This window comes from Artibeus jamaicensis, unplaced genomic scaffold, assembly GCF_021234435.1.
Source record: "Artibeus jamaicensis isolate MK-2021 breed Jamaican fruit bat unplaced genomic scaffold, CSHL_Jam_final contig_723, whole genome shotgun sequence".
Classification (NCBI taxonomy): Eukaryota; Metazoa; Chordata; class Mammalia; order Chiroptera; family Phyllostomidae; genus Artibeus; species Artibeus jamaicensis.
Genome location: NW_026521938.1, coordinates 2,237,372 through 2,251,858, shown reverse-complemented (window position 1 = coordinate 2,251,858; position 14,487 = coordinate 2,237,372). Strand labels below are relative to the sequence as shown.

Below are 14,487 nucleotides of genomic sequence, written 5' to 3'. Positions count from 1 at the left end.
ACAAAGAGGTGGCTTAGCATTCTGGAGAAAATTTTCAACAATAGTACATTTTTTTAAAGAAATACAAGACGAAAAGTACCTTGAGCTTTTTTACATTTTTTTTGCAATTACAGTTGAAATTAATTATTTTATGTTAGTTTCAAGTATGCAGTGTAATGCCTGGACGTTCATATAACTTACAAAGTTACTACCCTGTAAGTCTAGCACCCACCAGACACCATCATAGTTATTAGAATATTAATGACTATTTTCCAAACTGCACTTTACAGCCCCATGAGAACTTTGAGTTTGTAGGGGCAGCAAATGGCGAGAAATCAAGTATTTGGGAACCACGTGCGCCGTCAAGTTTGTTCAGAACGGAAAACATCGCAACAGGCAGCTGTAGTGCGTAGGAAACTACGTTACCCGGAAGTCTCCGCGTAGAGAGGACGCTCTAGCGGCCAGTGATGGGCTAGGTGGGCCTTTCTGGGGGCCTGCGTAAAGCGTCCAGGCGGGACTTCCGGCTCGTTCACACTGGCGGCAATTCCCGCATCCCTGACGGTGATGGCACCTGGACGCTGGGTGGAGCGTTAGGTGACAGCACCGAGAAGGTGTGAGACGCGGTTTCCTCAGCGTAGAAACGGGTCTTAGTCTCGGTGTCACCGTCCGGGTGACCCTCGCTGGGGCCTGGTCGAGGACCGCGGTGCCCGAGGCAGCCTCCTCACTCGCTGCTCCCGCTTTGCCTTCACAGAGTTCGATGGCGGTGGCCGGGCTTCGGCGCCCCGCTGAGGTGAGTGCGCGGGCCCACAGGCCTTCGCCGCTCATCCCACCGAGCCTTGCATCCTTGGTGCGGGACGTCCTGCAGGCTAGGCCCTGGCGGTGTGGAGCGTGAGGTGCTCCTGGGGGACAAACTGTGTGACGCGGGTGGGAGGGGGTGACGGGCTGAGGGGCTGCTCGGTAATGATGCGCAGGGGCGGCTGAGCGGGGGAGGATCCGGGACCCTGCGATCGTCCTGCGCGCTGGTAGCAGAGAGTGCGAGGCGGAGTGACAGCTGGAGTAGCAGGCTGGGCTTGTGAGGACTCTGGAAGCCAGGGCTGGGGGGTATCAAACGTCCCCAAGGGCCGTTCAAAGGAAGAAGAGACCGGAAAGGGTGATGCGAACACTGAAGCACTGAGAGGTTGAATCCCTGTTTCAAGATCTCTGTGCCGGTTAACAGGACACTGAGTGCCCAGGTACGGAGGTGAGACAGCCGGTGCGAGGTCATCGGGCTTCAGGGTCAGGAAGGAGGGCCCAGGAAGGGAGCTCTGTGAACCCTACCATGGACAGATTTTTCTGAGGCCTCCCTCTAGTACAGGTTCCCGTGCCTGCGGAAGTGCTTTTGGAAGCACAGGAAGTAGAAGGTGTTCCAGACCCTCAGTGGCCTTGACCTCTGGATGGTTTTTTCTTAGAGTCTTTTCTTTTAAGTTATTTTAAATTATAGTTCACATAAAAGATTTTGTTAGCTTCAGGTGTGTACAGCAAAATGTTCAGCATAAAAATACCTATCTGGAGTCTTTTATTTTAATCCTCACCCAAGGATATGTTTATTGATTTTAGAGAGAACATAGATTGGTTGCTTCCCAGATGTGCCCCGACCGGGGGTCAAACCCACAATCTAGGTATGTGCCCTGACTGCAGATTGAAACCACAACCTTTTGGTGTACTGTACCATGCTACAACCAACTCAGTCACCCAGCCAGAGCCCTGCTTAGAGTCTTAAGTGCCATTTCTCCTGTACTTTGGTCTGGAAATCTTGGAGAAACCCCAAGTTGTAGGGGTTGTAAGTTGTAGTGGAGTTGTAAGTCCTTGTCAGACTTTATACAGACGTGTTCCTGTAGGTGGCAATCAATGTAAAAAGTGTGGAGGGTTATATAGGGAACTAGTACCAGGATGTGTAGATGCTTACAGGAGCAACTCACCTAGGAGTGCTCCGGAAACCACAGGTCTGTCTTATTTTTTTAATGTGGGAATAAACAGCAGGGGTGCAGGAGTTGGGACTGGAATGGCTGCCTAAGAGTTGGATATGTATTCTGGAAGTCACTGGAGTTTTGGATTAGAGAGAGGAGGTGGTCTTTAAAGGTCTTACCAGCCTCTATCTGGATGTACAGTGGCAGCAACTGTGGGGGTGAGGCAGGAGAAAATAAGGTCAGGCTGGAGTCAGGCTACTACTGACTCCACCTGAAGCTTAATGGACCAGAATGGTAGCTTAGCAAAAGTGGTTAGACTCTGGATGCATATTTGAAAAAGGGTTGACTAGATTTTCTAATGTAGAGGGAGAGGTGGTGAAACATAGGATTCAATGATGATTGCTGTGTTTTGAACTTATAGGAGTAGATGCTCCATCATCTAAGTTGGGGAAGATTATAATAGGAGAGGAATTCACTGAAGATACCAAGAGCTTTGCTTTGGCCATGTTGAGAGGTTGAGGTGTCTCTGAGACCAAGTGCAGACATGGCTTGGGCAGCTGGACACACTGGTTTGGAAATCTGGGGAGGGTTCTCAATGGAGACATCCGAAATGTGGCTACTTTGTGGACACAGGTGAGTAAGCTGTGTTCACATTTAAAAGGGATAATCTTCAGATTATGAAGTCAAAGGTATTAGGGGGCCAGGTTGAGGAGGATGGAGTCTGTGAACTAGCTCTCTTGCTTGAGTACTGGGTGGTAGTTTTCGGGTGAGGCAGTGAAGTGGTCATGAAGGGAGGACATGTTGAAGATTGTATACATCTGGCAGGTGACCAGGCCTTTCAAGGGAATAATGGACATGAGTTGGGTACAGAGGCCTGGGAGTGATTGAATCAAGATGACATTTAGGGCAGAGCTAGTGTTTTTTCTCCATGCTCTTCACCCAGCAAAATTTTGTGGCAATTTTGATGGGGCAGAGTGTTTCATTCATCCTCAGGGATCAAGCCAGGGGCACATAGGGTCATCTGTGAGACTCACTAGGCATGAAGTGGCCTTAGAATGAGGTTAAGTGAGCAGAGGAAGTTTTTACTACTAACAAGCAGTAAGTGCAGCACAGAAGTGGAAGAGGGTTGTGGGTATGTGTGTGAGATTCACACATGATTGATTCTCTGTGGCTGAGTTGGAGGCAAGGAACCAAGCCAGACAGTGAAGCCTTTATGGAAGCATTTGGAGTTGCCACCACTCATAGGAGCAATGGGAGGTCTGTAGTGGTATTGGATCCTGTTTGAATTTGCTGATCTTACTTTGGATGTTGTCTATTAAGTTGTAGTGTAAGACCTAACATGAAGTCCCAGTGTTACGTGTTGCCTTGACATCTGGTGAAACCTGGAGGGCCTCAAATGGCCTGTGTACAAGTTCCCTTCCCCACTGTAGCCAAGCAGTTCTTTTTAGTGAGAATACCAGACCCAGTTCCTCCTTTTCCCTTTGTATTAGGTTTTAGTTCTCTCCTAGCCCATGGAGTTATTCATACCAACCAGTGGTATCATCCTGCTGGAACCCAGGGGCACCTCACTGTCCCAATACTACAAAGATTGCTACACCCTACAAAAATACTACAAAAATTCTACATCCCTGGTTGTTCACTGTTTTCCATAGGACAGCCCCATAACCCTCGCCAGTGTGGCAGAGTTGGTTGGAGTGTCGTCCCATGACTGAAAGGTTGTGGGTTCAATTCCCACTAAGAGCACATACCTAGGTTGCAATGTTCCACACCCATCCCAGTGCACATATGGTCCTCAGATGGCTGCTTATGGGAAGCAACCAGTTGATGCATCTCTCTTGAATGGATATTTCTCTCTCTAAAAAGCAATGAAAAAATATCCTCAAGTGAGGGTTAAAAACAACAACAAAAAAAGTCATATAGTACAACCCCATGTAGCCCTGTGTGGTGTCCTCCCTTCCCAGGCTGTGAATGTGTGTGTGATCGATTAAACTGCTGACCATCTCATCTCTCCAGTGTCAGGTGTCATGTGTTTGGTTTTTCCCATAACCCTAGGGCAGGATCCTACCTCAGCAGTGTGGTGGAGAGGTGAGGTCATTAAAGTATAGTAACATGGGGAGACTAGGGAAAGGGCTGTGGTATGGGGCAGTGAGATGGTGGTGGCAGTGGGCCTGTGGCTGTGCTGTCCAGAGGTGTGATAGATGTGCAGTCTAAAGGCTTGCGTGCTCTTGAAGCAGAAGTATGTTTGATGGCCCCGGGGCCCTTGAATTGACACTTGCATGACCTTGGCCATCTCAGAGGAATTGCCTGTGGGAGCTGGTGGAATCCTGTATTCCAGGCTCACAGATATCTATCTATCTATATTAGTTTACCTGCCTCTTGTTATTGATGGCTGGACCTCAAGACCAATGAATTCCAAAAGTGTTCTTGCCACCAGGGCCTGGTTTTTCCACTTAGTTAAGGAGCTTGGGATGAGAATGGGCATGGATTAAATAGGAGAGGGAAGGGATTGTATGCCCTTAGGAAGGGGCTGTTTTTGGTTTCATCTGTCCCCATTATGATAGGGCAGGGTGACCTTTGATGACGTGGCCGTGTACTTCTCCTGGGAGGAATGGGATCTCCTTGATGAGGCTCAGAGACGCCTGTACCAGGATGTGATGCTGGAGAACTTGGCACTTATAACCTCCCCGGGTAAGATCCTCACACCCACCCCACTCTTCTGAGCTGGTCTCTGCCCTTTCATTTTCCCCAAGAGGTCTATCTGTCTCACTTAGGACCATGAGCACTGCTTTCTTTCACAGTTTCTTGGGTAGGTGCTGTGGTTGATTGGACTGAAGTGTGTGTACTTCCCTTTTCTTGAGCATTCCCAACATCTGCTTCCCCTAAGTTTACCATGGAAGGGTCCAGAGTCAGTCATCTTGCAGTCACTGTATAGATTCCACCGGGCTTGCCATCACCTTAGCCGAGCAGATTTGTTCAGATGCAAATCAACTCTCTACCCAAGGGCTGACTTCTTTCCTCTTGCTAACATTTTTTGATGCCTACCTGTACTAGGAATTATCGTCACTTACATTGTCACTGTTTGTATGATTCATGCAGTGTTCTTGTAAGACCTTCCTCAGAAGTTGTCTTTGTGGTATTTAGTTTTCTCTCCTGTGGCTGTCATGTGCTAAGTTCTTTTTTTTTTAATTTTTATTTTAATTTTTGTTCAAGTAGTTTTCTGTTTTTTTTTACTCCTATCCTGGCCCACTCACCCATCCCTCCCCACCTCCCTCCCATTTCCACCCCCCAGTTTTTGTCCATGTGTCTTTAAAAGAAATAATTTTATTTATTTATTTATTAAATTTTATTTACTTATCTTTAGAAAGGAAGGGAAGGAGAGAGGGAGAGAAATATCAATGTATGGTTGCTTTTCACGCGTCCCCTGCTAGGAACTGGCCTGCAACCCAGGCATGCGCCCTGACTGGGAATCGAACTGCGATCCTTTGGTTTGCAGGCCTGTGCTTAATCCACTGAGCTACACCAGTCAGGGCCTCCTTTATACTTGTTCCTGTAAACCCTTCCCCTTTCCCTCTGAAATTCCCTCCCCTCTCCCCTCTGGTCACTGTCAACCTGTTCTCTATTTCAGTGTCTTTGGTTAAAAAATATGGAACACTTCATGAATTTGCATGTCATCCTTGCACAGGGGCCATGCTAATCTTCTCTGTTGTCCCAATTTTAGTATATGTGCCGCAGAAGCGAGCTCATGTGCTAAGTTCTTCATTTCCTCTCACTTCTTTTACTTCCCTGAGTACTTGCATCATGCAGTTGCCATGTAGTTGCTCATCTTGGGAGTGTGATGGAGAGCGCTTGGTGGTTTTCAGGGTGGGTATGAGTTCACCCATAGAAAGATGGGCTCAGAGGGAGCCTGGTCCTAGGGCGTGGCACCCTGGGAGAGGGCATGATGTCAGGGTTGTGTTGAAACCATACCGCCGCCTATTCTGTTGGACTCTTATCTTGGTTCTCAAGCCAGTGGCTACATTTTATTTCGGCTTTTCCATCTCCATTCTTGACACTTTGCATACTAATAATTCTTCCACACGTCACTTCTCCTATTACACCCAGCCTGTGGGCTCGTCCTCACTTGTCTGACTCCACATCATGCTGCTCCGTGGGCAGTGTTCTCCAACATTGTTTTTTCCATATTATATCATGATATGCACACATACTCTTAGGTAGTCATTGAATACCTGCTGCTGTGGTGCAGCTGGATAATTTTTATCTGTACCTGAGGACATTTTTTTATTACTTTTAGACAGGAGTTGGGGGGGGGTGAGAGAGAGAGAGAGAAAGAGAAAGAGAGAAATAGTAATTGGTTGCCTCTTGTAAGCTCCCCAACTGGGGATTGAACCCACAACCTAAGCATGTTCCCAGACCGGGATCAAGCCCATGACCATTTGGTGTTCAGGGTGCTCCAACCAACTGAGCCACACTGTCCAGGACATGGATATTCTTTATCCCAGACACCCTTCAGCACAGCACTCATGGGTCAGCTGTAGATAAGATCCTGCTTAATGTTTTCAAATACATAAGTAGTCCCTGCCTTCACCTTGTGATACCTCCTGCTCCATTTGTGCTCTTTATAACCTAGTATTTTTCTACTCAGCATTCAGGTGTTACCCACCAGGAGATAGGTCCTGCTAACATTCGTTTACAGAGAAATGAGTTGTAGATCCTGTCTCTCCTCCCTGTGCTCTGTACTTGGTGTTGTCCTTCACTTCACGAGGCTTCCTACAGTCTGATTTATAGCCCAGCACTGCTAAGTAGTCCTCGCCGGAACCCAGATCCAAGCTCCTGCACACATTGCATGGACTCTCCTGATTGTGTCAAACACTCATTTGAGTCCAGGCTGCCCCTCCTGCCACAGTCAACATGCACTTTACCAGTGTTTCTTTTCTTTTAGGTTGTTGGTATGGGGCAGAGGATGAGGCACCTGAGCAGAGTGTTTCTGTAGAAAGAGTGTCACAGGTCAGGATTCCCAAGGCAGGTCTGTCTTCCCAGAGGGCCCACCCACGTGACAAGTATATCCCGGTGTTGGAAGACATTTTGCTCTCAGCTGAACATCAGGGAATGCCTCATGGACAGAAGCTGTGCAGGCTGGGCCCGTGTGGGAAACAACTACATTTCAGTGCAAACCTCTCTCAGCACCAGATGCAAAACATTGGAGAGAAACCCTTCACAATCAATGTGAACAGAACTTCCATTGGGAATGACTGCAAATTTCACGTGTCTGGGAAGCCCTTTACCTGTGGGGAGATTGGGAAGGACTTTTTGGCCACTTCAGGATTACTCCAGGTACAAAGCACTAATACTCAAGAAAATTCAAACACCGGAACCAACTCCGTGGCAGCCTTTCCCAAGCGAAAAACTCACTCTCAAGAATGCATGAAAGTTTTGAGGTACAAACACAAAGTTATTCATCACCAGAGAGTTCTCAGTAGAGAAGGACGTTACATATGCAGTGAATGTGGGAAATCCTTTAGCCAAAGCTACAGTCTCATTAGGCACTGGAGAGTTCACACAGAAGAAAGGCCCTATGAGTGCAAGGAATGTGGGAAATACTTTAGCAAAAGCTGTAGTCTCAGTAACCATCAGAGAATTCACACTGGAGAAAGGCCTTATTTCTGTAGGGAGTGTGGGAAAACCTTTACCCATAGCTCTAATCTCATGAAACACCAGAGAGTTCACACTGCAGAAAGGCCTTATGAGTGCAAGGAATGTGGGAAATTATTTATCTACAGGTCCATTCTCTTAGAACACCAAAGAGTTCACACTGGAGAAAGGCCTTTTGAATGCAGTGAATGTGGAAAGTCATTTAGCCAAAGATCTCACCTCAGTAACCATGGGAGAATTCACACTGGAGAAAGGCCATATGAATGCTGTGATTGTGGGAAATCCTTTAGCCATAGCTCTAGCCTCATTAAACACCAGATAGTTCACAGTGGAGAGAGACCATATGAGTGTGAGGAATGTGGAAAATCTTTTTACCAAAATTCTGGCCTTATTCAACACCAGAGAGTTCACACTGGAGTCAGGCCTTATGAATGTGGGGAGTGTGGAAAATTATTTAGTAATAAGTCTAACCTCAATAAACATTGGAGAGTTCACACTGGAGAAAGGCCTTATGAGTGTTGTGAATGTGGGAAATCTTTTAGCCAAAGCTCCAGTCTCATTCAACACCAGAAGATACACACTAAATAATGGCCTTATGAGTGATGTTATGAATTTAATGTTTATGTGCCCCACAATCCATTTGTTGAAATCCTATCCCCTAATGTGATAGTATTAGGGGGTGAGGTCTTTGGGAGGTACTTATGATGGAAATTGGTCATTTGGGAAGAACCATCATGAGTTTGGGATTAATGTCCTTATAAGAGTTGAGAGAAAGCTTGCTTCCTCTGTCTGCTATGGGAGGACCCTTTGAGAAGATGGTCTGTGAATCAGGATGCTGGTCCTTACTGCACACTGGACCTGACCACATGGGGACCATGATGTCAGATGTCCAGGCTTAAAAAGAGTGAGAAGTAAATTTACATTGTTTATAAGCACCCAAGTTTATTGTGATATTTTATAGCAGCCCAAGCTAAGACAGAATATGGATAATCCTTTAGGCAAAGACATAGTCTCGTAAAAATCAGAGAATTCACAGTGGAGCAAGGCCCTTATGGGTTCAGTGAATGAACAGTCCTTTTAGCCAGTCATCTGTCTTCATTCCACACCTCAGAGTTCACACTGCCAACAAGCTTTAAAATAGCAGAGAATGTGATATTTCTTGGCTTAGGATAATTACACTGGAGGAGAACCCTTGTGAGGCAGTTGTTTACCTGGACTGAACTTCGTTCATCTGAATGTCGACAGTGGGGTGATTTTCCCATATGTCCTAGCTACTTGGAAAATGTTCAGAAGCTGCATTGTGCTTTCTAACCTCCCTGGACTCCTGGCTAGATTTAAGTCACTGCCAATGTTTGTGGCAAAAGTAATGTCATCTCTGCCACCTGGCCAGTCCCCACAGTGTACATCAGTCACCACCCCACATAGGGAAGCTGCTTTGTGTTCTTTCATTGCTTATGGAACCCACAGGGATGCTTGTTTCCTCCTCAGGGCATGGATGGGACCCAGCGCTGGCCCAGAGTACCTGGTCTGAGTTCTGGTGGTGTCTTGCAAATAAAGACTACATTTCTTAGGAGTATTGTTGGTGTCACATGAGGCTTGTTATAAGTCTTTGCAGTTTTGAAGTCACCAACCCAGGACTTGCGTGCCACAGTTTCTTTGGTTTATGTAATAATAAAGATCCTTTGGTTTAATTACTTTTAAATTTGGTTTTCTTTTCTTTTGTGGGGTGATTTCAAAGCAGAATCAAGGTCTGCCAGCATGAAGGGGTGAACACATTTCATTGGATCCCAAGCTTTGTGTTTCAAGGAAGTCAGTATAATTGCAAATGAATGAGTGAATAAAGCTGTCCAGTTTTTGTCTTGTGTTATGATCCAAAGCCTTAGTTGTGGGCTGAGCTGTGTACTCCTTTATTTCTATGTTAAAGTCCTCACCCTCAGTCCTTCAAAATGTGACTATGTTTAGACATAGCATTTTGAAAGAGATACCAGTCAAACCTTGGTTCTCCAAAATCTTCCATCTTGAACAATTTGATTCTTCACCAAGTTCATGGGAAAAAATGTCTCAGTTGTCAAACTAAACTTCGATTCTTGTCCCCAAAACCCTTTCATGCCGATCATGTATAATCTGTCATGTGTTTCTCAGGCAACACACGAAAGAATGCACGAGTTTGAGTATGATTTGGTTTTTGAACAAATCACTTCAAACTGCCTTCTGGAATGAATTAAGTTCAAGAACATAGGCTCCACTGTACTACATTAGAATGAAATCATTAGAGCAGACTCTTAATGTAGTGTGAATGATGTCCTTAATAAAAGGGGTGAGGACACACACCCACAGAACAGACTACCCTCTGCAAGCCAAGGAGAAGAGGCCTCACAGGAAACCAACCCTGTTGACACCTCCGATTTCTAGACTCCATCTGCGTGGGAAAATAAATTTCTGTTGTCTAAGCCACCCAGTTGGTGGTACTTTGTTATGCCAGTTCTAACTGACTAACAGCCTCCTCAGATACGTATCTTGGCTTTGTGGTCTGGATGCCAAGATTTTGTGTGTGTGTGTGTGTGTGTGTGGGGTCAGGTCATCCTGAAGGGGAAGCCATTGTGGCACCCTCTAGTGCTCTGGAAACACCATGGATGTTTTGTTTGTTCACACTTTATTCAATGACAGGTGAAGTTGAATGGAGTGCAAAAGAACTGTGTGCCATGATGTACAGAATTCACTTGTAATACTGCAGGGGTGGGGGAACCATAATTGGTAATCCGGAAGACTGAATTAATAGGGAGTGGAGGAGACTCGGCCACATAGATGGGTGTGGTGCTGCTAAAAGTTCATCCACATATATTCCAGGGATGGCAGGAACTCTGCAACTTTCACACCTATATATCTTTTGTAACAGATCATTGTCAGGTAAAACAGTCTAAGGTTTTTGGAGTTCTGTTCGCTTCCTGGGCTGTCCATCTCATCTATGCCATTGCTGTGCAGGCAGAAAAGCAAGGATAAAGACAACGGAGATCTCACAGCCCAGGGATGTGGTTTTTGTGACCCAGCCCAGCCTGTGTTCCTGTTGACACAAGAAATAGCCTTCATTGATAACCAGCTGACACTGAGGTCCTGGCTAGGATGAGAGAACTTGTAGTCAATAAACAGTTCCTGTCCTGGCTGAATGGCTCAGTTGGTTGGAGTTTCTAGTCCCATACACCAAAAGGCTGCAGGTTGAATCCTTGGTCGGGGCACGGTCAGGAGGCAGCCTACTGATGTTTTTCTCTTTCTTACCCTCTCTCTCAGCCTCCCTCCCACCTCCCTTTCTCCCTCTCCCTCTCTCATTCCTCCTCTCTCCCTCTCTCTCTACCCCCTTAGTTTCTAGGATCAATAAACATATCCTCAAGTGAGGATTAGAAAATAATTATAGCCCTGGATTGTGTGGCTCAGTTGGTTGGGTGTTGTCCTGCTAACCTAGTGGTCACAGGTTTGGTTCCTGGTCAGGACACATGCCTGGGTTGCAGGTTTGGTCCCCAATTGCAAGAGGCAACCAATTAATGTTTCTTTTGCACTTCAGTGTTTCTTAACCTCTGTTTCTCCCTCTCTTCCCCCCTCTCTAGAATCAATAAAAGAACAATTTTTTTTTAGTTACCGAAGTAAACAGTTACCAAAGTTTATTTTTCTGGAAAGCGAGGGAGATTGGGCTTCTTATTTTGAACAGTTTTTAAAGGATTATAATGGTATAATTGACATGCATTAAATACTTAAAACTTATAATTTATGTTTTTCCCTACATAAAACCTGTGAACACATCATAACTAAGATAATGAACATCTGTCACTCACATATTTGCCTCCTGTCCTTTTATAATCTCTCTCCCTGCTCTCCTGGGTCCTCCCAGCAATCATTGATTTACTTTCTTTATAGGAAATTTACATTTTCTAGATTTTATATGATTGTAGTCATAAAGTGTTTCTTTATTCCCCCCCTGAGTTCCTCATGCACAATCTTGTTTTGAGACACATCAGTGGTACTTATGTGAACAGTTCATTCTTTGTATTGCCAAGTACTATTTTGTTCTCTGCATATATACCACTATTTTTACCTATTCATCTGTTCTGGAGCACTTGGAGCACTTATTTCCAGTTTTGGACTATTGTAAAAAATTCTGCTCTGAATATTTTCATTACAGTTGTTTTTGTGGAGAAATATTTTATTTCTCTTCTGTTAACAACTCAAAGTGCATGCCTAACATACAGGGTAGGTAAGTGCTAAAATTTAAAAAAAATTGCAGACTGTGATTTAAAATTATTGTTTCTGTTTAGTTTCCCACCAGCAGTGTATGAGTCCTCATTTCCTCCACATCCCTGCTAGTACTTCATATGGTCAGTCTTTATTTTTTAATTTTTATATGGTCAGTCTTTAATGTTAACCATTTTAGTAAATGTGTAGTGCTCTCTCAATGTGGTTTTAGTCACTTTCCTAGGATTTGTGATTTTGAGCATTTAATTTTTTTAAATTTATTTTTAGAAAGAAGGCAAGGAGGGGAGAAAGAGGGAGAAAAGCATCAATGTGTGGTTATCTATTGTGCGCCCCCTACTGGGGACCTGGCCTGCAACCCAGGCATATGCCCCAATTGGGAATAGAACTTGTGATCCTTTGGTTCCCAGGCCGGTGCTCAATCCACTGAGACACACCAGCCAGGGCAACTTTGGGCATTTTTTCATGTGTTGATTCACCACCAGTAAATTCCTCAATTGTAAGAAATTGAAACATAAGAACACCCAAACACAGCCTGCTGGGCTCTCCCAAATGAAGCATCTTTTAAAATTATAGCCAATCCAATACTTTTTTAATGTATTTTTTCCATTACCATTTATCTTCCTATACCTTCTGCCACCTTCACCTCCCCCATAATTTTCTTGCTTTGCTGCCCTTTCTGCTCTATAAAATCCCCTTTTCTAGTTCAGTTTGGTGCCACCTGATTAAAATTTATGTTTGCTCAAACAAAGTTTTCAAATTTTTAATGTACCTTGAACCCCTGCCCCTGCTAAATATCGCCAGGGCTCATCCTTTTAGATGGTGCTCTTAGGAAGGAGGTCTTCCTCATTGCTCATTCCCTCTTCTCAGCAAAATCGTCTTTTGTCTTTGATTCCATGGCACCTGCCCCATTCGAACATACTATGTATTTAGTATTTCTTCTTTCAGATTTTCTTCGGTATCACAGAACCAGAAGAGGTAGGGCTGTTGGTTTCTCTTGCGGCTGATTTTCTCTCATGCTCCTGCAGAAAGTCCTAGTAAACCCAGTATGTGCTCAATTAACATTTGTTAGAGCAGTGAGTAAATATGACACTTCACTTTCCTTCTATTTCATTTCATTTACTACTCGGGATACTCTAAATGTTCTTTTAACTCTTTCCAAAGTAGTATTGCAAAATATTTCCAGGACTGAAAAAGAGTCACACCGTGGAGACAGAATGCAGTGATGAAGGTTCTAGCACAGTCACATAATCAGCTTGATCTTATCTTTTCTCAGACTTTAGAAAGGCTTGTTGGAAAGACAACACCACGGTGTCTGAAATGACCACCCTTCGCTTGTTTTACTGAGGGGCAGATCTCCACCCCACCGCCCATGGGGGACGTCATTGCTAACTTCCTCTTGGTGCCGCTTGGCAAATGCTCTGGTCCTCAGAACACTGTTCCCGCGGCCCCCTGGTGCTCCCGGAACTACATTACCCAGAAAATACGAGCCGAAATGAGCCAATGACAGATCAAGAGGAGGTATTTTCTTGAGAATGTATTGCGTTGGGGCGGGACTTCCGGTATTCTTTTCGTGGAGGGATTTCCGTCTTCTCTCCAGCCACTGGAGTACCCGGTTAGAGGCTCCGAAGCGCAGGGTCCTGGTCGGGATGTCAGGACAGAGTAGGCACGAGAGTCAGGGTTGCCGCCACACAGACGCGGGTGCGAGTCTCTTCGACTCCGCCTGGGTGACCTGCGGAGTCTATGTTGGTTATTTCATTTAGCATAATGTCTTGCTGGTTTATCCATGTTGTTACAGGAGGCAGTTTTTTCTGCTTTTTTTCAAAGTAAATATCTGTTTAAAAGATTTTATTTACTTATTTTTAGAGAGAGGGGAAGGGAGGGAGAAAAAGAGGGAGAGAAACTCATGTGGCCCCCCACTGGGGATCTGGCCCACAACCCAGGCATGTGTCCTGAGTGGGAATCAAACCGGCGTCCCTTTGGTTTGCTGCCGGTGCTCAATCCACTGAGCTGCACCAGCCAGGGCTGAAAGCGACACATTTCCAAAGATAAAATGAACATTCACTTTATATCAGAGATTTCCCCGTAGAAAAGGGCACAGGTGTGTGGGGAATGTGGAACTTTATTGCTTTGTGTAAGGACACTGGTAATAACTCTGTGGGAGTCATTTCTCTGAACTGATTCTCACATGTGAACATGCACAGTGGCCAGATTCCCCAGAAGCTTTGGTTTTGGGGAAGGTGTGGATATGTTGCATTTTCTAACCTGCCCAGGGTTCTTGCCAGGTTTATATCTCTGCCATTTTTTCTGTAGCCAAAGGCATATAACTTCTATCACCTGGCAATTCTACGTCCGTTATTGGTCATCATCCCAGTGAGCTAGTTCAGTGAAATTAACTTCGTTCTGCCATGTACTAGAGCAAATGTGGAGTAACCTGAACTTGGGGGGGGGGTGTCGTCAGGTTTTCTTCTTCACTACCTTGGACATGGATCTGGGTTGACATTGGAACACAGAATATCATGTGAGTTTGGTGGGCAGCTTTCAACATAGACTACCATTTCTAGGCTCATGTAGGTCTCATGATACTTGTGATTAGTTTTTCTAGCTTGCACATCACAAACATGAGAACTGCCTTTTGCACATTGCTTTGACTTGTATAAAAATGAAGGCCTTC

The 14,487-nt window shown here is 45.1% G+C and overlaps 1 protein-coding gene and 1 non-coding gene across 3 annotated transcripts in view; one reads left to right on the top strand and one right to left on the bottom strand.

The window, feature by feature from the left end:
• Positions 1 to 481: 481 nt before the first annotated feature.
• LOC119051620 (zinc finger protein 345-like) overlaps positions 482 to 14,487 on the top strand; it is a 41,149-nt gene continuing 27,143 nt past the window's right edge. The window contains exons 1-3 of one of the 2 annotated variants that reach the window (XM_037148471.2): positions 482 to 769; positions 4,487 to 4,613; positions 6,865 to 9,276. In XM_037148471.2, coding sequence (XP_037004366.2) covers positions 737 to 769; positions 4,487 to 4,613; positions 6,865 to 8,162 — 1,458 coding nt within the window. In that variant the 5' untranslated portion in view covers positions 482 to 736 and the 3' untranslated portion in view covers positions 8,163 to 9,276. Of the gene's footprint in view, positions 770 to 4,486; positions 4,614 to 6,864; positions 9,277 to 14,487 lie in introns of those variants that run through there. The other variant, XM_053672073.1, reaches the window with a different exon arrangement.
• On the bottom strand, positions 5,563 to 5,667 carry LOC119051636 (U6 spliceosomal RNA). Its single transcript, XR_005082963.2, has one exon. It is a non-coding gene; the product is annotated as a U6 spliceosomal RNA (small nuclear RNA).